This window comes from Cotesia typhae, unplaced genomic scaffold (assembly GCF_013202065.1).
Source record: "Cotesia typhae breed Kobodo isofemale line unplaced genomic scaffold, CoteBio_Ctyphae contig_5, whole genome shotgun sequence".
Classification (NCBI taxonomy): Eukaryota; Metazoa; Arthropoda; class Insecta; order Hymenoptera; family Braconidae; genus Cotesia; species Cotesia typhae.
The window spans coordinates 2,947,853-2,973,399 of record NW_027423757.1 but is presented as its reverse complement, the minus strand read 5'-3'; the positions used below and the strand labels follow the sequence as shown (position 1 = coordinate 2,973,399).

Sequence of the window (25,547 nt, the reverse complement as noted above, 5' to 3'; positions counted from 1 at the left end):
ATAAATTTTAAAATTCCGATTTTTTTCTTTTTTTTTTTTTCAAAGAAGTAATAGGCTTTTCTAACTGTTCAATCACTATCAGAGTAATATGATATTGGGCGAACTTGTGATACGTATTTCAAGCACGCCCACATAAAAATCGGATTGTACTTGATTATTGATTTACGATCACACTGCAGTTTGTGACTGATCTCAGAAACAGAAACATCATTCGAAATGTTTCTAAAAATTTTCTAGAAAACGTTTTTTTTTTTTTATGTAATTGTGCATACTATCTTCAATAATGAACATTAAAGTAGTGTCGTTGATATTGTTATTATATAAACCATTGTGTGATGCTTGGATGGACGAAAGGTTTTAAATACTAGACAATTTTATTCAATTAAGGTATAAAAATATTTAACGTAACTTTAAAAAAATTTATTTCAGGCCTGTTTTGGAGTCTGTAGATGGAAATCTCATTATTTCGAGTGCAAAGGATAGAAATATTACGATAAAAATTTTAGGACGCGGATACTTTAATGTCGAGGATATCGATCTTCTAAAAGTTGCCATTTCGGTAAATTTATTCTCATTTTCTTCTTTTTTATCATAGTTTGGAATGATTTTTGATTTTTCGAATAATTTTTTTGGCTTAATAATTACAGGCAAGAAGTTCCTCGTATTTAGTGGAACAATGGCGTGATGGATTTTTGAAAGATTTAGTTGACAAAGTTAGAAAAGTAGACCATGCAATCAATGGTCCCCTTGGATTACAAAGACGTATGAATATTATAGAATATGGTTCTGAAGGATCAAATTCTAGTTCACGAGTGCCAAGTCCTTCTGCTGATGTAACAAAATTTAACTATTTTTCATACACGCAGGAAAAAAAACTAACTTGAAACAAGGAAATCATTTTGAAGAATTTCGATGTCGTGATTTAAATAGAAAAATTTCTTAACTGAAGTTCAAGTTAATTTTTTTTTTTTTCAGTGCTGAATAAAATAGTCAGGAATGAGTACTACTGTTAATTGAAATCCAGTTTAGTTAGATATTACAGCTATTCATCAATTCAGTAATCAAAACTGATTTTTTTGTTTGGTGCACTCTATTATTTTCCAAAAGACATATATTTATATTGCATAAAATTTTCTTTAGAATTACGAAATCGATGATGCAACAAGAGTTACTGTTCGCAGGCTTAGTGATCGCGTGAGTTAAAATTTTTTTTGACTTAAAGAAATCATTAAACTTTTCAGCAGAAATAACTTACTATCCATTAACGATAGGTTCGACGATTAGAGGGACGAGTTCGATCAATTTCATCAAAATTGCGACAGAATCAATGTTCTAGTAACCCATGCTTAAATGGAGGCACTTGCATACCAATTTACGATGGATTTCAATGTCTTTGTCCTACTAATTGGGAGGTAAAATCCAAGCTTTCAATTAAAAAAAAAAAAAAAGTTGTTAAAAAACCAATTGTCTAAATCGATGAATTTTCTAAAGGGTACCAATTGTGCAATGGACGTAAATGAATGCACAAGATTCATGGGCACAGATTTAGGTTGCCAGAATGGAGCAACGTGCACAAACCTTCCTGGATCATACAGGTTTGTTCGCGTTACTTTGATTCATTTCGAAAATGGAGATTTTTTATTACCATCATTGCAATTGTGATTAACGAAATTTATTTCAGCTGTGCATGTCCATCGGGTTGGTATGGAGTCGATTGCACTTCGAACACAGCCGTTTGTAACGCTCAAGACTCTCACAAATTATGTGGTGATCACGGTACATGTGTGGCTACTGGCACAACCCGCGGTTACACATGTATCTGTGATCAAGGATGGAAATCGAATGGAGATGACCCTGCATGTAAAATAGACGTAGACGAATGTGAAGCGAGGCATCCTCCATGTTCGATGCAACCGTATGTGCCTTGCATTAATGTCCCCGGAGACTTTTATTGCGGCAGTTGTCCTGCTGGTTACACTGGAAACGGGCACTATTGTGCTGATATCGACGAATGCTCAACAGACAATGGTGGTTGTAGTATTGTGCCAAAAGTCCAATGCATCAATACAATGGTAATTTTAAAATCACCAATTTTTTATTATTAATAATTACCACGCTTAGATCAGCTTGACATATATCTACCTTCATTACGTAATCTTTAAGGGTAATTTTCACAAAACTTACCCAGTTAGCACAGGTTGACCATCAACTAAGTTGATGTTCAATGGTTTATGTCAACTTGGCGTCAACCTCTGCATTTGCAACAGTTTCCCATAACTTAACTTTAACTTACGCATTAAGTTAGCGTAAATATATTACCGGAATTTTCCGAAAGGTTCGTTCAAAGTTAACGCGAAGTTGCAGAAAGTTAACATTAACTTCACGTCAACAGTTATAAGTATAACTGTTGCTCTACTGTGAACTTCGTTTCGCTTGTGCTAACTGGATAAAGAACTCGGATTGATTTAAAAATTTGCACACATATTAGGAACTGGTAACAATATAATAATTTATTAAATTTATCTTAATATCCAGAATAAATAGATATTAACTAATTTTACGCGTTAAAAATATATCATTAATACAACTACAGTCAATAATATTCTTTTAATTCAGTTAATTCAATACTACAATCTGAAGCTTTTGAGTAGTAATTTTTACTAAAACATTAAAAAATAAATCACAGTTCTAAAAAACTTAAAAATACCGTTTAATAGCAAACTAAAATAAAAAGTAGAGAATAATTTTAAATTTAAAATAGAGTGATTAATAATGAAATTCATATTATTCTACAGAGAAGAGTGGAGTGCTTTTAAACATATTTTTCTAAGAACAATCTACCGATAATATGCTTACAATGATTGATATCAAAGCACTCTACATTTTTCTACAATAGAATGTATTTTTTTGATAATTCCTCTATTCTATCTTTATACTTATCAAAAATTGTTTTTCACTTTTTAGTTTGCTTTGCTATTGAACTGCGTTTTTTAGTTTTCTAAACTATAATTTATTATCAATACGAATTTATGGATCATGATTTTACTGAACCATCAAAATTAGGGATCAAGAGTATGTGGGTCCTGTCCACCTGGCTATCAAGGTGATGGAGTCACATGTGTATTCATCGGAACTTGCAGAATCAATAATGGAGGCTGTCACCCACTTGCTACTTGCATCGATAATCCTGGGTTCAACAATCTGCTTGTAGAGTGTCGTTGTCCGACTGGCTACCGCGGCACTGGAATCGGCCCTCAAGGATGTCAACCAGGTACTGAAGTTGATCAGGGACCTTGTGCTAGTCATCCATGTACTCATGGTCACTGTTTACCTCACGGCCTTAGCTTCATTTGCAGATGTGATCCTGGATATACTGGTAAAAATAGCCTTTCAACATAATTTTTTGCTTGAGTTGATGAATCAATATTTGTCATGCTGATCTTTGATTTGTACAATTAAGGAATTACTTGTGCTACTCCAATCAACCCATGTTCTCCAAATCCATGCAAAAATGACGGAATTTGTACGCTGACAGCTGATCAACAAGTGTCATGCGAATGTACTGCTGCTTATTCAGGCCCTCGGTGTGAAACTCCAAAAGAAGCTTGTGGAGGCGTAATCCGTGATCTAGCAGGAACTCTAACATATCCTCCAAATGGTGCGACGTATGGCCACGGTCTCAGCTGTGCTTATATTTTAGCAACGAATACATCATTAGTTCTCAACGTTACCTTCACACAGTTCGATTTGGAATCAACCCCTGGTTGTCGTCATGACTTTCTTCAGGTATTTTTTCAATACTTTATTCACCCATCATCAAATAAACTGATTTTGGAAGCATCATTTTTTGTTTCACAAATATAGATACACGATGGAGGAAACGCTGGTAGTCATCAAATTGGAAGGTTTTGTGGAAAAAATTTACCTATGAATGGAAACATCATTTCTACTCACAATAGCATATACTTATGGTTCCACACGGACAGTAGCATTTCTCGAACTGGATTCTCCCTTCATTGGAATAGTATACCACCTGTTTGTGGCGGACATTTACACGGTAAGAAATTTATGGTAGTAATTACCACCGAATGATTGTAATATTCAGAATACTGATATGATAGTTATCAGTATCATAATTATTGTAATGATTATAATCTTAGAGTTAATATTTGTAATACGAGATAGTAATAGTTACCATCGCAGATTAATACTAAAGCTGATAACGTGATAACCATTACTATTACTGTTATTATATTAATTTTTTTTTCGAAATTTTAATTTATACATGAAATTTGAATTTTTTTCAAGTAAATGTTTTTCATACTGACAAAAAAATTTTTTTTTCATGAATACTTGAAAAATTACATTTTAAATAGTAGTAAGTGTACCGTCGTATTCAAAACTAGAAAAATTACAGTTTGAAATAACATTTTTGTAATTCAAACTTTGAATGTTAATTTTTAAAGCTTTCAACATAAATATTACATTTTACGATGCAATTCTTATAAAATCTGTAATACTTAAAATCTGAAACCGTAATTTTTCTAGTTTTCATCACGAAGCGTCACGTTACATCATATACTGTAATTTTTTTATTTTTCTTTTTTCCATGTACTGATAAAAATAATTTCTTCCGAAATTAAAATTTTATTTATTCTTAAAAAAAAAAAATTGATTATCTATTGCGACGGTAAATATTGTCAGCGGTAATGAAAACAATTGTTATATTTTGTGTATGTGGTTACTATCCCAGGTGATAATAAATACTATCTATGCTTGTTATATTATTCGGGCATGGTAATAGTTACTGATTTTAGTCAATAACATCGATGTCAAAAATAATGAAATTATCATCTAAGATGGCAATTGTTAAAGATGAACAAAAGTAATTATTATCATAAATTTCTGAACGTACAGAAAATGAACACGGAACGATTAGCTCGCCTGGATCACCCGGAAGATACTCACCAAACAGAGATTGCTTTTGGTATATTACTGTTCGTACTGGAAAACGAATTCAATTCCATTTCTTTACGGTCATGATTGAAGAACATCCAAATTGTGACATGGATTACCTTGAAGTATGCGTCATTAATTTAAAATATTACGACTTTTTCTTACTAACCAATTCATTCAGTATATTATTTTAATTTTTATTTTTCATCATAGATCACTGAACCTGTTGACACGTTCGAAAGAGACGTTCGATTGGGCATTTACTGCAATCATACTCACCCACCACCTCTCGTTACTTCTGGTTCATTTGCAACCGTTCATTTCCACTCAGATGACCATGGTCAAGATTTAGGATTTCAACTTACCTATTCGAGCATCGAAGGTAATAGTAATTGAAATAATAAAATTTGCATGACATGACGAATTTTAACAAAATTCTTGATACTTTAAAATAGATGTAATACTCGTGAAAAATTTGCTGTTATGGCCATATATTTTCATCAGTCATATATGGCCTGATATAGCCATGTTCGGCTATATATGATCTACAGTAATAAATTTTGCATCATTGCGTCAAAAAATTTTGTTTTAAATATTGTTATGTTAAATATTTAACACTTGTTTGTGTTGATTTAATAGAAAAAATGTTAAATTTACATATAAAAGTGTTAAATATTTAACACAAAAATTTTCAACACTACGTTTTTTGACGCAACGACGGAAAATTTTTTACTGTCATTTAAAAAAATCAAAAAAATTTTTTTACGGGTGTATTCACTTTATTACTTAACAACAAAACCAAATTACTTTATCAAGGGACGCCTGGCTGTGGAGGAGTATATACTGCGGAACAAGATTTTATTTCTTCCCCAACTGACAAATCAACTTATCTGCCTAACTTGCTATGCGAGTGGAAAATCCAGCTACCAGTTGGTGAAAGGATAAGAATTACTTGGATTGATTTTGATATTGAAGATTCAGATCATTGTGCATTTGATTCCGTTCAGGTGACGATGTTTGGATTTTATTTTTTTTTAATTTTATCAACAAAAAGGTAATTGTTTAGATTAGGAGCTCCACCTATTTTTGGCGAAAGGGAAAACGGTGGTTTCACATCTAAACAATAACCCAAAAAAGAGACGTAAAGATTGATTAAACTAGGCCAACAAATATTTTCATGTATTTTAGATCTATGAAGGACCAGATTTGGAGTCTCCGACATTGGGAGCACTTTGTGGCAACAAATTACCTGCACCGATGGAAATAAACTCAAATATTGCGCTCATAGTATTCAAAAGTGATTGGAGCAATGAAAATGCCGGTTTTAAATTGCAATACCAAATTGCCTGTGGTGGAGAATTCAACGAGCCATCCGGAATAATAAAGTCGCCATACTACCCCGATCAGTATCCAGGTTCTAGAACGTGTCACTATACGATCGTTCAACCTCATAATAGAGGGATCGTTTTGGAAATAATCGACTTGGATATTGAAGGTTCATCATTCGTTGACTGCTATTTTGACCACCTGGAAATCCATGATGGTGATAATGAAAACTCAACACTTCTTGCAAATCTTTGCGGTGAAGGAGACAAAAAACCTAGTGAACCTTTTTATTCATCTTTGAATTATATGTATCTTAAATTCGAAGCTGATGCGAGTATTCATGGTCGTGGATTTTTGGCGAATTATACCACTGTTTCACGAAGTATATAAAACGTTTAAATATTTATTTGTCATAAATTTACTAGTTGGATTTTTATATAACGTAAATTTTTTCTGTTCAAGGATGTGGAGGGATTTTCAAAACGCCTCATGGAGAAATTCGTTACCCTATGGTTCCAGAAGAGTATGATAATGACGAAGAATGCACCTGGACCATTCAAGCACCTGTAGGACACGCGGTACAACTCACGTGGGAATCGTTTGATTTGGAATTTCATGATAAATGTTTAACTGATTACGTAAAACTTTTAGAAAAGTATGAAGGAGATGATTATGAAATTGGCAGGTAATTTATTCGAATTTTAAGATTAGAGTAAATTTCTTAAATTATAAATTTTTTGCTCTTTATTTGAGAGCTATTACTTATTAATGCAAATGTTAATTTCTGTAATGATCTTGATTTGTAAAATTTAAAGTAGTAGACCACAAATTATTCAACAAATAATGATGACTTTAATTTCAGATATTGTGGTAATACAATTCCGCCAATGATAACATCTCAAAGTTCATCAGTGACATTAGTTTTCATTTCTGATAGCTCAATTACTTCTGGAGGATTTGTTGTGAAATATTCGTTTGTTGATGTTTCTAAAGTTTGTGGCGGGCGTTATTTCTCTCCGAAAGGACTTCTAAGAAGTCCTGATTATCCTAACTATTATCCTCCAAATCGTGAATGTGTATGGATCATTGAAGCGCAAAATAAATTCCGAATATTGCTGGATGTTAAAAAGTTTAAAATCGAACCACATAGTTACTGCGCATATGATTACTTAGAAATTAGAAACGGGGGTTATGAAACTTCGCCGTTAGTTGGAAAATTCTGTGGTATTGATATACCGGGTGAAATAATGAGTTTCACTAATCAACTTTACATTAAGTTTGTTTCGGATGGTTCTAGTAGCGAGCAAGGGTTTGAAATTGAATGGGATAGCATGTCTTATGGTATGTATTCAATCAAATTCGACTGTACTAATAAAAAATAGTTGGATATAAAAAATGTATCATATGTATGAATTAATTTTCCAACTCAGGTTGTGGTGGTGTACTCACGGCGGCTTCTGGAGATATTATTTCACCAAACTATCCTCATGCGTACTCAAGATCATCAGAATGTACGTGGAAAATCGCAGTATCAGCTGGTAGTCGTGTTCAAATAATAATTGTTGACCTTGATTTGGAAGAACATATCCGATGTAATTTTGATTATCTTGAAATATCTGAAGGAGTTAACGGAATACGAAAAAATGTAAATCGATATTGTGGAGCTACTTACCCTCCTTCCATTGAATTAAACAGTAATTTAGTAACTGTACGCTTCCGAAGTGATTTTACCAATTCAGGACGGGGTTTTCACATTAAATATAATACACGTAAGAACAAATTTTTTTTTTTATACATTTTATAATAAACTAAAAGTTAATTTATCAATTATTTAGAAGTTATTATTACTGTAATCATAATGATTTAATTTTTTTTAGTTTGTGTTAACAAAATTCATGGTTTTTCTGGAGTAATTGAATCACCGAATTTCCCGGAAAAATATTCATCAAGTGTTAATTGCACTTGGATAATTGATGCACCAATAGGCAATAAGATAAACATAACATTTTCACATTTTGATCTAGAATCATCTTCCGAAGAAGAGTGTAAATATGATTATTTGTTGATAAAAGAGGGATCTGAAGACCAATTCAACACTCAATTAGGAAAATACTGCGATTCTAGACTACCGCCGAAAATAACTTCAAAAGAGCCTCAAGTGTCAATAAATTTCCTAACCGATGAGTACTATGTATATGGAGGATTCAGATTAGAATGGATAATTGTAGGCTGTGGGGGTCACTTAATAAGACCTACAGGACAGTTTACATCACCTGGCTATCCAACCGCTTATCCAGTTAATATAGAATGCGAATGGTTAATAGAAGTCGATTATGGTAACAGCGTTGAAGTCTTTTTCTCAGAAGTTGATACGGAAAAGTCAGGAGGGTGTTATTACGATAAAATAGAACTTTTTGGCGGTGAAAATGACAAGGCACCAAAATTAGCTGAATTTTGTCATTCTACTGTACCAATTAATTATACTAGTCCAACAAACAAAATATTCATCAAATTCAAATCAGATATATCGTATCAGGGCAAAGGATTCTCCGCTAACTACAAATCTGTTCCATTGACTTGCGGCGGAGTGTTTTCAGCGGATCAAGGAATTATTTTATCAGCTAATTATCCGATGAATTATCCACACAATCAAAATTGTGAATGGCTTATTTCTGTTGATCGTCATCATGTTGTTAATTTAACGTTCACTGATTTTGATATTGAAGACACTACCAATTGTACTGACGATTATGTGAAGGTAACTACAATTTATATAATTTAACAATTTCAATGAAATAAATCTTAAAAATTTTTTTTTTTTTTTGAGGTATTTGATGGTCCCAGAAAAGATTTTGAAGAATTGGGAACATTTTGTAAGAATCACTTACCGCCGTCGATCATTTCATCAGGCAATCAAATGTTAGTAGTAATGAGAAGTGACAGTTTGATCTCAGCGAAAGGTTTCCAAGCCCAATTTGAACGAGCTTGTGGAGCAAAAAGAATCGTATCTGAACCTGGAGTCTTATCTACTGCATCTAATTTACACGTACGGCAAACTGAAGGTACTAATTGTACTTGGATACTCCAGGCGGCTAATCCTGCTGATCATATTACCCTCACCATCTTCCACATGGACTTGACCAACTCCTGGATGAACACAGGGGATGATTTGTGCGAAGAACATTATCTGAAAGTTTATGAAGGTGATGGCTTAGAGGGACCAGTGCGAGGGTCGTGGTGTGGTAGTAAATCACCGGCGCCAATTGTTAGTAATGGAGATACTTTGACACTGCATTTGGTTTCATCGTTTGCTAGTGATGATATGTTCCAAGCAAGCTATTCTATCTTGAATTCTGGTAACACAATACGATTTTATAAGTTACTTAGTTATAACAATAAAAACTCAGGTTGTTTAAGATCCGTAATTTATTCTCAACTTCATCAGGCGTCGATAAATCAATAACAAACCATCATTACATGTCAACAATATACAATGGTGGTTTTTAATTAGAGAATGTTTTTAATATTACTGCAAAATAGTCGTTTGTAAACTAGAACGTTTATTAACTCTAAATTTGGAAATCAGTTGATAATGTCATTTGTAAAATTAATCGCAAATAAAAAATGATATTAATGAAATTAGCGAAATGAAAATTTTACCAAGTATAAATTCAGTCATTTATAAAAAAGCGAAAAACAAAAATCTGTGGCTACGTGAATTTAGTCAATTTTTACTGCAGAAACTTATAAAATTAGCCGATTGTAAACTGTGTAAATTGTAAAATAACCTGTTTCTAAATTTCTCGTAATTCTTGAACGGATCAACGATTTGAAGCATCTAAAAGGACTCCCATAAAATTAGTTTTTCTGAAAATTAGAGCAGATTCGACCCACCCATTCAAAAGTTATAAGAAGTTTAAAAACGGCTAATTTTACAATATGTAAAGTTTACAATCGGCTAACTTTATAAGTTTCTGCAGTAAGAATTGGCTAAGTTTACATAGCCACAGATTTTTGTTTTTTGCTATTTTATAAATTACTGAATTTATATTCGATGATATTTCTATTTTGCTAATTTCATTAATATCATTTTTTATTTGCGACTAATTTTACAAATGACATTATCAATGAATTTTCAAATTAATAGTTTATGAACGTTCGAGTTTATAAATGACTATTTTCCAGTAAACTGAAAAACATACTTAAATTAATGACCACGATTGTACAAATAAGCAATTATAAAATGCAAATTTTTTTTTCTTCTTTTTTTAGGTCTTAAAATCTTACATTTTTAGAATATCTAAATTCTTAAATACATCACAAAAAACATTTTTTATATAAAAATTAAATTCTTTAAAAATTAATATACAATAACTAAATAAATAAATGTACTTTTGAATGGTTTTATATAGACATCAAAGTCCAAATAAACTCGCGTTGTATCACAGTCGCATAGAAAAATCTGATCTGTAAATCACGCCTGATGAAGTTGAGATTATCAACGAACCGTTGCGGACTTTGATACAATTTAGACATCAAATAAATCACGGATCTTAAGCAACCTGAGTTTTTATTGTTATTTATTGGCTGAGATCTGAACATTACCTTTATTACTTAGTTATTTTCACTGAAATTTTGAAATTATTTTTTTAGCGTGTGGCGGAAATTATTCGTCTGAAGCTGCGACATTATCATCACCCTCATATCCAGAGAGCTACCCTATGAACGCTGAATGTGTTTGGGTACTGAATAGTTCACCTGGAAACCGAATAAGTTTAACGTTTTCTGAATTTGATATTGAATCAAGTCCGAATTGTGACCGCGATTATTTAGAAATACGAGAAAATTCCCCTTCTGGTAAATTATTGGGAGCATTTTGTGGAAATACTATCAATCCGATAACATCTAATACAAAGTTATGGATCAAATTCCGAAGTGATTCCAGTGGAACCGGTAAAGGATTTTTAGGAGAATATACTTTTATTCATGGTAATGATATAACTGGGTCATCCGGTGAAATTGCTTCGCCATTTTATCCCCAGGCATTTAAAAGAAGTGATGAAGTCACCTGGAGAGTCACAGTACCTTTTGGATCGGCAGTACGTGTTGAATTTGATGATTTTCATCTTGAAAATTTTAACGATTGCTACTATTTTAGTTTCACGGTGAATAAATATTTATATTATATTTCGTAACTTTTTTTTGAAATTTTGAATAAGTTAAATGTTTAATTTATTAAAGATCTATGATGGATATGATTCTGATGCTCCAGCTCTTAGTGAACCATGTAGTAACAATTTACCAGATCCAGTTCAGTCTTCAAGTAATGTCATATTCATTAAATTCAACGGAGATTATATGAGAGAAGGTAACTGGTTTCATCTTCATTGGTATGAAGTACCACGAGACCAGTCATCTGATCGTGAAGTAATCTGTAAGAATCACTTAAAATCATAAATTAATTATATTGCTATTCAGTTAGTTGTTACGTGATAATCATTTGAACAGAAAATAATGAAATTTTTTCTGTTGAAAGATAAATATATCAATAATTCACTACCATAATTTCAGATCAATTGTCTGCACCGTTTTTAAGTAATTAATTTTGGAAACTGCATCTTTTACACGTAGAGGTATAGAGAGATGGTAAAGTTCGTATGAAATTATTTGGCCCACTCAAGTGGTACGGGAGATTTCATACTATCTTTACCATCTCTCTTTACCTCTACATGTAAATAATACAATTTCGAAAATTAATTACTCAAAAACGGTGCAGTGAATTCATCTGAAATTTTGGTAGTGAATTATTAATATAGTTATCTTTAGATAAAAAAAATTTCATTATTTTCTGTTCAAATGATTATCACGCAAAAACTATATACTTAAAATAAAAATTTTCCTTTTCCATAAAATTTTGTATGACAATTTGTTAAATTTTCAGTGCCAGATTGTAATGAAGAAATATTTTTGAGTGGAGAAACTAATCTCACTCATATCATAACTTCACCAGGTTATCCAACAGGATACGAAACTGATCTTCAGTGTACTTGGATAATTACTTCCCCTCCTGGAACACATTTGACATTTTGGTTCATGAATATTGACCTTGAAGAATCAAATGATTGTGTAACGGATTATGTAGATATCTACTCAGGATATGTACGAACATTACCACCTCTTCCTGAAGCAAAACTTCAAGGAAGATATTGTAAGAGTAATGAATCGAGTGTCCATGTTGAAACAGGAAATATTATGACGGTTAAATTTATAAGCGATGTTTACATAAATGCAACTGGTTTTAGAGGAATTGTTCACATAAGTCAGTTTTTATAATTTAGTAAAATCTTTTGAACACTATACGTCTTTCAGGCACATTAATATTTATGTATTCTGTTTTTTTTTTTTTTTTTTTTTTTTTTTTTTTAAGACTGTGGCGGTGAATTGACTGGTCCTGATGGAGAAATTGAATTCAACAATGACATCAGGAAGAATTTGGTTCGAGCGTGGAGCTACAAGTGTAAATGGGTTGTTCGTGTAAGACCTGGAAGAAAAATTGAAGTTAGAATTACTAATATTGCAATCGATAATCCAGATACGCATTGCGGCAATTATTATTTAATGGTACGATATAATCTTTCCCTTGTTATATAAAATAATTAAAGTGATTTTAATAATTTACGATATGATAATTTAAATTACTATGAAAATTTATGCCTTTCAATTATTAATTTACAATTACTGTGACATAATTACGGTGTATTCTTTTGCTTACAAAATCCAGCTGAAAAATGGAGAAAGCCCAGAGTCTCCACTTCTTGGCAACGGAAAATATTGTGGAACCACGGTACCAGAAACTCTAATGACAACAGGAAATAAATTATTCGTCAAGACAGTTGGAACCGGTACACATGTTTCGTTCAAGCTAGAATATCGGTAAAAAAATATGCTATAATTTTGGCTAGTTCAATTAATGATAATAAAATTTAGTCTCACGTCATTTATAATGTACAAAAAATAAATTTTTACTTATAAATTCCAGGGAAGTTGGATTAGATTGTGGTGGAACTTTTAGATTAAAAGATCGTATGGAATTTTCATCACCTTCCTATCCTAATATACCACCACCTTTCTCAGAATGCTTTTGGACATTTATGGCATCGCCGGGTGAAAGACTTTCCCTACACTTTATTGAACGTTTTGATCTCACTTACAGCGTTGAGTAAGCATAATTGAATCAATGAAATAATGAAAAATAAAAGAACATTTTCTCCTTAAAACGTGATTATATTTTCAGCTGTGAAAAAGAATACGTTGAAGTAAGAGATGGTGGCACTGATTCATCGAAACTTTTGGGCAGATTTTGTTCAGACACTGCGCCAAGTAGTCTTACGAGTACTGGAAATATTCTTTACGTTCATTTTTACACAGACGTTGCTGATCCTAAAAACGGTTTTAAAGCAACTGTTATTCCTGGAGGTAAAATTAAAAAAATTATAGAATTACAAATTGTGATAATATAATTGATAAAATTGTGTAAAAAAAAATTTGATTCGAAATACTTAGAATTTTGCGGTGGCATTATTCGTGGAAGTGAAGGTGTGATTTCATCTCCTCATTATCCAGCAATGTATCCCAAAAATCAAGAATGTGATTGGATGATAGTTGGTCCCGTAGATCATACTTTGACAATTCAATTCCGGGATCTTCATCTTCCTGGTCTCAGAAACTGTGAAATTACTGACCACATCTATATTGGTGAAAAGATTGCTCACAACGATTCTGGTAAAAATAAATTTTACTTAACTTTTGCTATTAAATTTCTTGTTTATCATTAATTAATATTTGAAAATGTTTATTTATGTTTCGACAGTAACACCTCTTCGTACTATATGTGGAAGTCTTAAGCCTGAACCAATTGTATCAGTGTCCAATGAAGTTTTCATTTCATTTTTCAGTGACAGACGAAGTTATATAAACTATCGAGGGTTCAGTTTAAACTTCACTGCCAGCAAAAATAGTGCGTTTTTTTATTAAAATTTATTATGAATTTTTAATCATTTGCATGATTCATACCAAGAATCTTAGAAAGAGGTTTCTATTAGGAATTACGAGTTGTGAAATTTACTTTTGATGATTGTACTAGCTTTTTTTTTTATTAAATGACGACGCATGAATATTGTACAGAGTTGTCATTGTTCTTACACAAGTATCAAATAATACTATTTCTTTGAAGATTTTTTAAACTTAGTTCTTTAGACATTAAATAGAATCAATATCTTACTCAATGATCAGTCATCAATATAGTAAAATTCAATTTTATTTTAAGCTATTGACATAGTATGAATTTCTTAATAAAATTGAATGAGAATTATGAGGCGTGCACTTCCGAAAGCGTGAATATACTTTAGTAATAACAATATATTTTACAGGCTGCGGTGGTAATATATTTGGTATGTCAGGAGAAATTAAATCAGTGGGTTATCCAAATCCTACTACTCGCCCTCGGTAAGATAATATTTTGTAATTTGTTTAAAAAAATATATTCACTGAAATTAATTTGGTAAATAATATTTTTCTGTCAAACAAATTAAATCCTTTATTAAAAAGTTCAAGTGACGTTTTCATTGTTGTCGCTTTTCGTTGCTATGATGACCACTTTGGCGACGGTTACCATAGCAATGGTTGCTAATGAAATATGACAAGTACAGTGCTAGCTTAAATGGCTTGCATATTTACACAAATTTATAATTTCTTAAGTAGTGATGATGATATTTAATTCAAGATATTGTGAATGGCGAATCACTGTACCTCGAGGCAATCAAGTCCAAGTAGAAATAGAAGATTTAGATCTTCCACAGGAAGAACCTGAAAGATCAGGACTTTATTTAGCAGTAAATAAATATTTTTATACAATCACTATCACAATCAAATGATCACAATTAAATTGTATTCAAATATTTGTTTTCAGTTTTACAATGATTTCTACTCAAAGTCAAAGATTTCAATAATACGGTCTGGACAGTTTTCTCGTACGTATAGCAGCTCTTCCAACATGATGTTGATCTCGTTTTGGATGACCAGTGGGCATAGGGGTCTAAAAGCTCGCTACATTGCTGCAGCGCCAGCGCGTAACTTATCTACATTTTGTTAATAATGACTTGGATTTAAAAAAAAAAATTATATAATTAACAATTAATATTTTTTACTAGCTTGTGGTGGAAATATTGATAATTATCACGGCAGTTTGAGTGCTCCAACAATGGCGCCCTTCAATCGATCTTCATTTTATTGTGAATGGGCTCTCACAGCTCCGCCTGATTTAGTACGTGAAGGCGTTAATTCCTCAGCTACATTAACTGTGTCAGTAACTGGAACCATTGGCCGGTATTCTCGCCAAGGTCGTTCATGTAGTTATCTAATGAAATCTATCACTGTAGCAGGTCAGCCGTTTTTTTTTTTTTGGTTAATGTTATTAGTTATAATTCGATTTTAAAATAAAATATTAAAAAAAAAATTTTATTAATAGGTCCTGATGAAACAATAGGAATGGTTTGTGGAAATGTTTCTCGACAGCCATATATTATTAGGAGTCCTTCACCTCTTAATGTTATAAAGGTAATTTAAGTTAATTCAAAATCCATTCACTTTTTTTATACATCATTATTATTTAGTAAACTTCATTGATTTTGAAAGAATTTTAAAATTAAAATAAAATTCACTTTTTAAATTCAAGATTCTCAATGGTACTTATGGTTCTACGATGAATTTTGAATTAGAATATTCATGGCAAATGTGTGGTGGAATACTTAGAGGCCCGAGTCACAAACTTGAAGCACCAAAGGTAACGATCTCTTTTTTCTCTCGATGAAAAATCTCGGATCATAATTTGCCAGTAAAAAAATATATCGCTACCATAACACCGACACACAAAAAAAAAGTTGCTTGTATATTTTGACCGGATCCAGCTACGGACGTATATGTCGACCCGCTGAATCCGAATTTGAAATCCGTTTGGCCCGGTCACCCTCGAGATTTGAATAAAATGCGAAAAATCCAAAAAATTGTGAAAAACTGCAGTCACAGCGATGAAAAAATTTTTGTGGACCCGGAACAAATACGATTTTCATGTATTTCGATTTAGTGAATCTGAATCTCGACGTTCATTAACCTGTTGAGTCGTCAAAATTTGAAAAAATTTCGAAAAATAGTGCAAAAAATCATGAAAAACTGAAATTATCCAGATGAAAACATTTTTTGGATTCAGATTGAGTATGATTTTTATGTATTTTGTTCTATTGAATCTGAATTTAAAGTTTTTTTGTCTCATTTAAGTTTCAAAATTAAAGTTCAAATTCGGATTCCGTGGATCGAAATACATTACTATAGGCGGGTTCGGTCAAATGCACAAACAACTTTTTTTTTGTGTGGCGGTGTAATTAATTCTTCCAAAAATTAATCTTTCTATAATTTCTTTGTCAATAATTACTCATTGATGATGATGATGAGAAATGATTACAGATAAAACAAGAAATGACACCAGCACAAAATAACGTTTTGTACCCTAGAAATTGTGCATGGCGAGCAGAATTCGCTGACGATGGTGTAGTTATTCAATTGGCATTTACTCACCTCGATATGGGCAGCTGCAATGATAATTATATTATTGTTAGGTAAACATTCATTCAATACAATTTGTAGGATAATTAAATTTATTTTGTGTTTTTAAAATAAATTGAATATCCTGCACAGAAATGGTGGACCTATGTCACCAGAAGTAGGAAAGTTCTGTGGTAACGTGATACCGAAAAACATAACCAGTTCTTCGAATAAGTTATGGATTGAGTATCACGCTACGAAATCACCTAGCGATTTCCAGCTTGAATTGAGTGGTGATAAATTTGGATGTGGTGGTACTATGCGAGGAACTCGTAAAGAAATATCTTCTCCCAGGTATTTATTATATTTTATCTGTACCTAAAAAAAAATCTTGTCACGGCTCCAATAACTACAGAAACTTATACGCCCAAATGGGAACTTACGTCAACAAAAAATTAATTTTTCTTCGTTAGTTTTCCAGGTCAATATCCCAATAATGCTGAATGTACTTGGGAAATAATTGCAGAGCCTGGTTATCATGTTGGATTAGTTTTTCTTGATAGATTCAATTTAGAAACAAGTACAAATTGCTCAAACGATTTTGTTGAAGTGAGTGCTCGTACATATACTTAAATACCTAAGAAAATGGTTTAGATCTACGTTATTTTCAAAAAAAACCTTGCTTTAACGATATTTTCATTACAGTTGATTCTCGCAAACGAATTTTTTATTTTTTATTTTCTAATAATTGGTTTAGTAACAATTATGTATTCGAAATTTCATTTCTTATCAATTGATTGAAGCGCTTACAGTCGATTGAAAATTATTGATTATTGAAACTAAAAAATTAATTTTTAGATCACTTATTTATAAGTCAATAATTCAATTATAAATGTGTGATGTTTAATTCATTATATATCGATTTTTCTGTTATACAAACGTTGATCCAAGCTATCTTCTTAATTACCGATGTTTAGAAAATTTTTAATGTCAAACATTTTTTCAAATTGCATAATTTAGATTTTAGAACGAGACATGTTTAATGCTGATTCATGGAAACAGTTAGGAAAAGTTTGTGGTAGGAATATGCCCCCAACATTTAATGCTACTTCAAATCGTATGAAAGTAGTATTCCGTTCAAATGAAGCTGTTCAAGGAGACGGTTTTCATGCAAAGTGGGAACGTAATTGTGGTGGAGTTTTCGTTGCCTCAAAACAACGCCAAATGATTAGTTCACCAAATTATCCATCCTATTATGATCCAAATCTCTACTGTAATTACACAATCATTGCACCGGAAGGATACTCTGTTTTATTGGAATTCATAGATTTCCAATTAGAATCTAGTAATTTATAATAAATTTACTTTCAGTCTATAACCAAATACCGATTATTTATACATAATTCATTTTTTGTTCATTAGGACTTAATTGTGATTACGACAATGTAAGTATTATGCGTAATGAATTTGGATGGTATGACTCAGAATCTGTTTGGTGTGGCACTGATCCACCACCAATCCAGCATACCGACCATGCAGTAGAAATTATTTTCCGAACTGATAAATTTATTCAAAAACGAGGTTTTCAGTTCGCGTATTTCATAAATGGTAACTTTAATGACTTTATTGTTTAATTATCATCATTTTTTTATAGAAAACATAATCTAAAATTCAAACACTTAATTTTTTTTTGTTAGAATGTGGAGGTGAATTAACAAAAGAGGGAATAATAGAACCACCAACTTCTAAAGATTCGCTAACGTACTTCGGAAAACTTAATTGCACTTGGATTATCCATGCTCCAGATGATAGAAGTGTTGTTTTAAGATTTGAAATGTTTGAATTGGAATACACTTCCAGGTAACAGAATTAAATAAACATACGTGACACAAAGACATTTCAAAGATTTCCATTTATGCAATTTTGCACAGTTTTGTTTTTAATTAAAACTTTCCGAAATCTAATATTTTCGGTCCCATCTTATATATTTATTTTTAATAAAAAAAAAAGTTAGGTAAAACCAAATGGGCATGCCTTAAGCGCTCAAGTCATACGTATGTTATTAAAATTTTTTTAATTTCCCGTGCATTATTTATAACGCGAATATCAACTACTTACAAGTAGATACGCATACATACGTTGGCTTGGTCGCAGAGTCACTATGAGATCTCTGTTTACTAAAAAACTGAAAACATGCCAAATTTGATATTGCATAGGGTTTTTCATTAAAGTATAATGACAGGATTGAAAAAAAATGAGTTCTAAAATTGTATATCTTTTTAGTTTTCTTGACCACTCACGGAGAGAAAAGAATAGAACTTATTCCCATGTAGAATGGCAATCATTACCATGTTACATAGTAACGGAAATTTTTGTGAGAATCCTGTGTAAATTTGCTAGTAAAAATCTTAGAAATTGTGATAAAGATATGAACAAGCACTCATTCGATGCGGAATTAAATTTTGAAAATAATGCTGTTGTTTTTGTATTTTTTTGATGAAAATTTCAATTTGTTATTAACAAAAAATATAACCAAAATAAAAAATCTCAGTTTTTTGTAAATAACTTAATAACTATTGGTGATATCAAAAATCGGAAAAAAGATCCTTAAAAAGGAGAAAATTTTTTAAGAAAATTTTTGACTCCCGGAACTCTAACTTGAAGAACAATAATATTTATTTAATGTTGAAAATAGAGTTCCGCGCAACGGCTGTCGTATTTTAGCATCGGCGCGACCGTGTAACAAAAGTTTTAAAAAAACGGGTTTTTTCATTAAAGTTTATAAATTTTATAATTGATTTACTAAGCAGTGTTTTTAATTAGTTAGAACTGAATTCAGTAATCATTCTTCTTGCTGCCAGTGTATTTTTTTTTTTATTTGTACGAGGATTATGGATTATAAATATAATTTTTCTTGACGAGATAGTAAACTTGATTTTTAGGTCCTCGTAGAGCTATGCCTTAGTGCGTTCGTGCTTAAGACATGCAATACAAGTTTATTTTGTGTAATTTTATATATAATTTTATTTACAGATGTTACTTCGATAATTTGCTAGTTTACGAAGGTTCGCTACTAGATAATGAAAAACTATTAGCTACTCTGTGTGGTAACTTGACAGATTCATTGCCAGTAATTAAATCTGTTGGTAATACTATGGCAGTTAATTTTAATTCCGATGAGAATAAACACTTTAGAGGATTCAAAATTGCGGTAATTAAAGGAAATATTTATGATTATTTTCTAAATAATTAATTTGTAAATGAATATTTTTAAAGTTATGATGAGGAATGGGTCAATACTTTAATCGATATATTGCTAAGAGTAGGTTTTATTATAATTGTTTATTTATTTATTTTTTTCTTTTATTTAGGTTTTGTTTGCGAAAAGTCAAGCGAGTGGTTGTGGTGGAAAAATAGACTTGAAGTCTTCTCAAACTTGGAAAACTCAAAAGGGATCCACTTATGATCCATTAGAAGATTGTTTGTGGACTTTTTCTGTTCCTTCTGGTAAAAACATTAAAATGACCATCACAGGCATGGATCTTAAGAATAATACGAATAAAACATCATCAATATATGGTGGCGCATGTACTGGAGATTTCTTAGAGGTACATCACTACGTGCTTTAAAATATTTTGGAAAAACATCAATAACAATTAAAATTACTTATTATTTGCATATTCTTAGGTACGTGACGGTATAGGTCCTTTCGCTGAACTGCTCGGAAGATTCTGTGGGAATACTGTCCCACAGCCAATTGTTTCTTCCATGAATCATCTATGGATCAGATTGTTCAGTGACGCCGAATTCCAAGGATCTGGAGTGACGGCTACTTTTGACATAATCAATTGTAATACAGCCTCAAATTATTATTACAATGTAAAAAAAAATTTTAGTGATAAAAAATTAATTATTGTGGTAAAATTATAATTTTTCAGCTCCTTGTGGTGAGACAATGATATCAATAGTAAATACTTCGAGATTAATAACATCACCTAGGTATCCTGCCGATTATACTTTGGGTCTTCGATGCAAATGGATTGTAAAGGCACCACATGGTCATGATGTTCATATTCATTTTATAGATGTTGACATGGAAGATTCTGAAAGTTGTTCTGGAGATCGGTTACAGATTGTGGATCAAATGGTAGTTTCTTTTGTGATAATAGTTGCTTTTATACGATTGATTGTTCATTTATTTTATGTTTTTCTGTCAATTTTAGAACAATAAACATATAAGTCAAGATTTCGGCGAAGATTTTATTTACAGTGGAAACAGTAAACAACGTCATTTATTTAGAATAGTAAGTATCGATGATTTCATAATTGATTAAAATTATTGTCTGTAAATTAATTTAAGACCTCATCAAAAAATTAAATTTAAAAACTTACCTTCAAAATGAAAATTTTTTTTTATATTTAATTCCTAAGTTATTGAGATGAACAAATTTATAATAATGATGGTTTTCATCTTCTCCATTTTTCGGACGTAAAATAATTAAATTAAAAAACTTGGACTCAAATAACGTAGAGCAAATAACGAAAGTATTTGGCGGCATTCGACGCAGTTTTTAAGCCTCATAAAGAATTTTCGAGTTTGAATTGATCGAACTAAGAATTTCGAAGTAATTCCGAAAAAACACTTTTTTTAGTTTTCTTTCGACAACGATAACTCACGAACGAATCAACCGATTTTGACCCGGCTGGCAGCGATCGACGTGGTTTTTTTATGTTAAGAGCTGATTAGTTTTTGGAATTGATCGGTAAAGACGTTTAAAAGTTATTCCAAAAAAACTACATTTGAAAAAACTTTTTTTGTGGTTTTTTGAGATTTCTCAAAATCTACCGGTCTGAATCGGTTTAAAGTATATTCAAAATCTAAGTTTGGTCAAGTCCTTTTAAATGGCGCCAACTGCGATGAAATCGGTCAAGCCGTGTAAAAGTTATAAGAGGGTCACATACATACATACATAGTATGTATTACATACATACATACATACATACATACATACATACATACGGACATCATCGCGAAAACATTCAGGGAAGCTTCCTAGGACTTTAAAACGTCGAGATCTGATGAAAATCGATTTTTGAAAAACGGGGTAAAATGAATAACTTCCCGATTTCTGAAAATTTTCAATTTTCTTTACGGGAAGTTAAAAATTTTGAAATAAATTGAGTAGCTTAAAAAAGTTAATAACTATTTTTTTGTTTTAGGGAAGACATCATCCGATGGCAGCGTTCACATTTTGTTCGAAATTCGATGCATATGATTATTACAGGTTTCTTAAACATTGGTTGAATTTTTAATGTGAATAAAAAAAGTGCACAATTTTTATACTTTTTTCTTTTTTAGTGGAGGAAGTGAACTAGAAATAAACCTTAAATCTACAACCGATCATCCAGAGAAACGAAGAAAATTCAAGCTCGATGTTGGGTTATCTGATTGTAATCGCAATTATACCAGCCCTCAGGGCAGAATTATACATGAAGGATTCACCGATTGCTGGATTACTATAGAAGTACCACCTGGAAATACAATTTCATTATATTTCAACAATTTGAGACTTTTCGATATGTCTGAATGTACACAAAGTTACTTACAAATTCACGACGGTGGCTTTAATGATCCATTACTTGCAACATTGTGTGGGATGCAAGTACCGTCACCGATTTTCAGTACCTCAAATAAGTTGAGTCTGCATTCTATATCGGAACGTGGTGTCACTTGGGAGAGTTATGATATTTTGTATACATCAACTGATAAGGGTAACCTGATATTTTAGTCGATTTCTTTAAAGCCATCTGAAACATTTTTATCAAGTACTTATTTATTTAATTTGACGTTACTTTCAACAGGACGTGGATGCGGAGGAAAAATTTATAATTATATTGGTAGAATCACATCACCGATGTATCCAAATAATTATCGTAACACCAGTGAATGTACTTGGGATTTGAGTGTCCCCCGTGGTTTTAAAATTGTCCTCGATTTCCTCGTTTTTGATTTAGGGGCAAGCGACTGTGCAACTGATTATATTACTATAACTGATCTTTCGGGTAATTTGGAACGAACAACAACATATTGTGGAAAAGTAAGTTTGATAATATTATATCCAATTATATTTTTGAAAAAAAAAAAAAAAAAAAAAAAAATATTTATCTAATATAAAAATTGAACTTTAAAAATTGTATAATAAATTTTAGGAAAATCCTGCCAAATTCGAAGGATTGTCGAATGAAGTAAAGGTTACTTATCATACAAGTCCAAATAATGGCGGTAGTGGATGGGTCATTGTTTTTATGGGAGTCGAACATTGTGAGTTTTATTTTATTTATTTGCTACTATTTAATATTTATAAATTATTAAAATATCAATTTCAACTTATTTGCTCAGCTTTCGTAGATGATGGACCCGACGGACCTCATATGGAAGCAAAATTTTATGATTAATTTTTTTACGTTAATTGATTAGTTAATTAATAAGATGAAATTTGTGTAAATAATTTCGGTAATAAAAGCGAGTCTTACAATTTTAATGTCAGCATTTTTTATTTATTTCTGTTTATTTTAACTTTGGAAAGTCTTCAAGAAGAGCTCAATTGTTATTGTACGGCCTTGTGACACCCGCGATTCATAAAGGCGTATAAAAACAAATTTTTTTTAAATTGATAAAATGATGTCCTAAAAGTGTAATAATACAAGACAAATTGGTAATTATTTACAAGTGAGGTCAGCCGATACCTGAGCCATGTAATTTTTTTTTATGCCTTTGTGAAAAAAAAATATCTCAAAACCATCAAAAAAAGATAAAATAGAAATTTTATCCAAAAACATAATAGCCAATTTTTTATCCAAACTTTAAAGGCAAAAAAGCTATTGAAATCTGTATTTTTTCCTTTAACGACATTTTTCATCATAATTGCGCCGTAAAAACAAGTAGAATAAAAAAAAATTAAATAATGTTAATTTTTCACCTTGTTAAAAATTTGAACTTTTTTATGTACTAAAAAAAAATTTTTTTTTTATATAATTTGAATGTTTTGTCAGTATTGTACCATCAAATTAAAATGATGTTGATTCCGAAAAAAAAATTTTTTTTAAACGCCTTTTCTGGCTCCTGGTAATCACCGCGGGAGCCGTAAGAGCATAATAAATAATAAGCATCCAATTTTTGAAAGGAAATTTTTTTTTAGTTTCTACTATATTTTGAGAATACAATTAAATCAATTTCCAAAAAAAAAAAATTATTTTTATACATTCTTGTTTACTATATTTATGCCTTTTTAACGATATCTTTCGCCGGTATACGCTCTTATGGCACCGGTAACGCGATATTATTAAAGCCCGCTTGCAATTGTAAGAGTATTAAAATTGTTTCATGAAAAAGTTTAATAGTTTTGTAATAAACTTTAATTATTTTATTACTGGACACTTCTTACCAATTAAAATTATATTATTATTATTAAAGTAATTTATAACACAGTTATCACCCCAAAATGCGCGGACTGAACTAAATAAAAAAAACTACCTTTTTATAATGACCTTACTGGTAACTGTTGAAATTGAGACTGCGTGGATATCTATTTGTGTGTTCCTTCTGATATCACTCATGTGCAATAAATTTATTCCAATACTCGGTAATGCTATGTGAAAATCAATTTGAATTAAAAACTAGAATTTTAAATTACGTGATATGTGCGTGCTTCAATATTTATCAATAAGAAATTAAAAATTTTTTTTTCGAATTAGAATTGAAATTATTTTTGATAATTCGCTAAATTTCGATAATGTTGATACTACATGACTTTATCTTAATTATGAATTTTATATTATATAAGATAAATGATGCTGTAATAATACTATTAATGAAAAATGTGTGTTCTAAGAGTCTCTCTTTTTAGAAGTATGCACGGAAAAAAATAAACTGTAATAAATAATAGTCGATTTGTAATAAATAATGATCAACTGTTAAAAATTACCATTTCAATCAGCAAAATTTCTTGCAACTTTCTTGCCCTATATAGCAAACTATATAAGCAAATTTTCTTTCCATATATAGTATCAATCAATTCCTGATTGTAATCCAAAAATTCTGAATAATGAATCACCTTTTAGATTAATCTTACATTTAATAGAATAATTGCAAAAAACTTTATCCAAAAATCACAATTAAATGATAATAATTGAAATGAGGTCTTGCAAATGGAAATGGATGCAACTGAAATCGTATGATGGCTGACTCACTGATCAATAACTGAAGTATAACTTTTTTACTTTGGTTGTAGATAATATCAGTTGAGCTGAATTATTTATGTGAAACTGAATAATTTATAAACTTTTTAAAAAGTTACAAGTGATGTTAAATGCTGGCTACTGATGTTTCACAGAATACATTATCATTTTATTCACTCATAAAACTTATAAAATAATTATATTAACGTATGTTCAATTTTGAATTAAGAAAAAAATTATTATTTTGATACATTATAAACGCTTTAATGAAACTCTCATTTGACAATTTGATGCATATTTAAGACATTCAAGTTCTCAAACATGAATGTATTTAGTTGATATTAATCTAAAACCGATGGTTAAAAGAAATACAATGTGATTATAGTACATTTTAAAAAGTCAGGAATAAATTTGAAATCTTATCTGTTGAA

General features: G+C 31.0%; 1 protein-coding gene across 1 annotated transcript; it reads left to right on the top strand.

Moving 5' to 3' along the window:
* The first annotated feature begins 283 nt into the window (after positions 1–283).
* Positions 284–23,420, top strand: Cubn (Cubilin). Its single transcript, XM_074249504.1, has 50 exons — positions 284–354; positions 430–559; positions 648–833; positions 1,141–1,194; positions 1,272–1,412; positions 1,492–1,595; positions 1,682–2,072; positions 3,064–3,376; positions 3,461–3,786; positions 3,865–4,057; positions 4,918–5,081; positions 5,170–5,338; positions 5,773–5,963; positions 6,145–6,664; positions 6,745–6,967; positions 7,145–7,623; positions 7,713–8,051; positions 8,160–9,040; positions 9,110–9,638; positions 10,936–11,447; positions 11,524–11,716; positions 12,224–12,601; positions 12,710–12,903; positions 13,064–13,215; positions 13,322–13,501; positions 13,577–13,758; positions 13,846–14,064; positions 14,153–14,299; positions 14,712–14,787; positions 15,065–15,173; positions 15,251–15,410; positions 15,492–15,722; positions 15,809–15,897; positions 16,016–16,123; positions 16,831–16,952; positions 17,032–17,232; positions 17,352–17,487; positions 17,899–18,223; positions 18,301–18,486; positions 18,576–18,738; positions 19,912–20,089; positions 20,250–20,486; positions 20,566–20,728; positions 20,817–21,025; positions 21,102–21,182; positions 22,099–22,163; positions 22,238–22,650; positions 22,741–22,976; positions 23,089–23,200; positions 23,279–23,420. The coding sequence occupies exons 1-50, from the start codon at positions 284–286 to the stop codon at positions 23,332–23,334; spliced, it is 11,217 nt and encodes a 3,738-aa protein (XP_074105605.1). The 3' UTR covers positions 23,335–23,420.
* Positions 23,421–25,547: the final 2,127 nt, after the last annotated feature.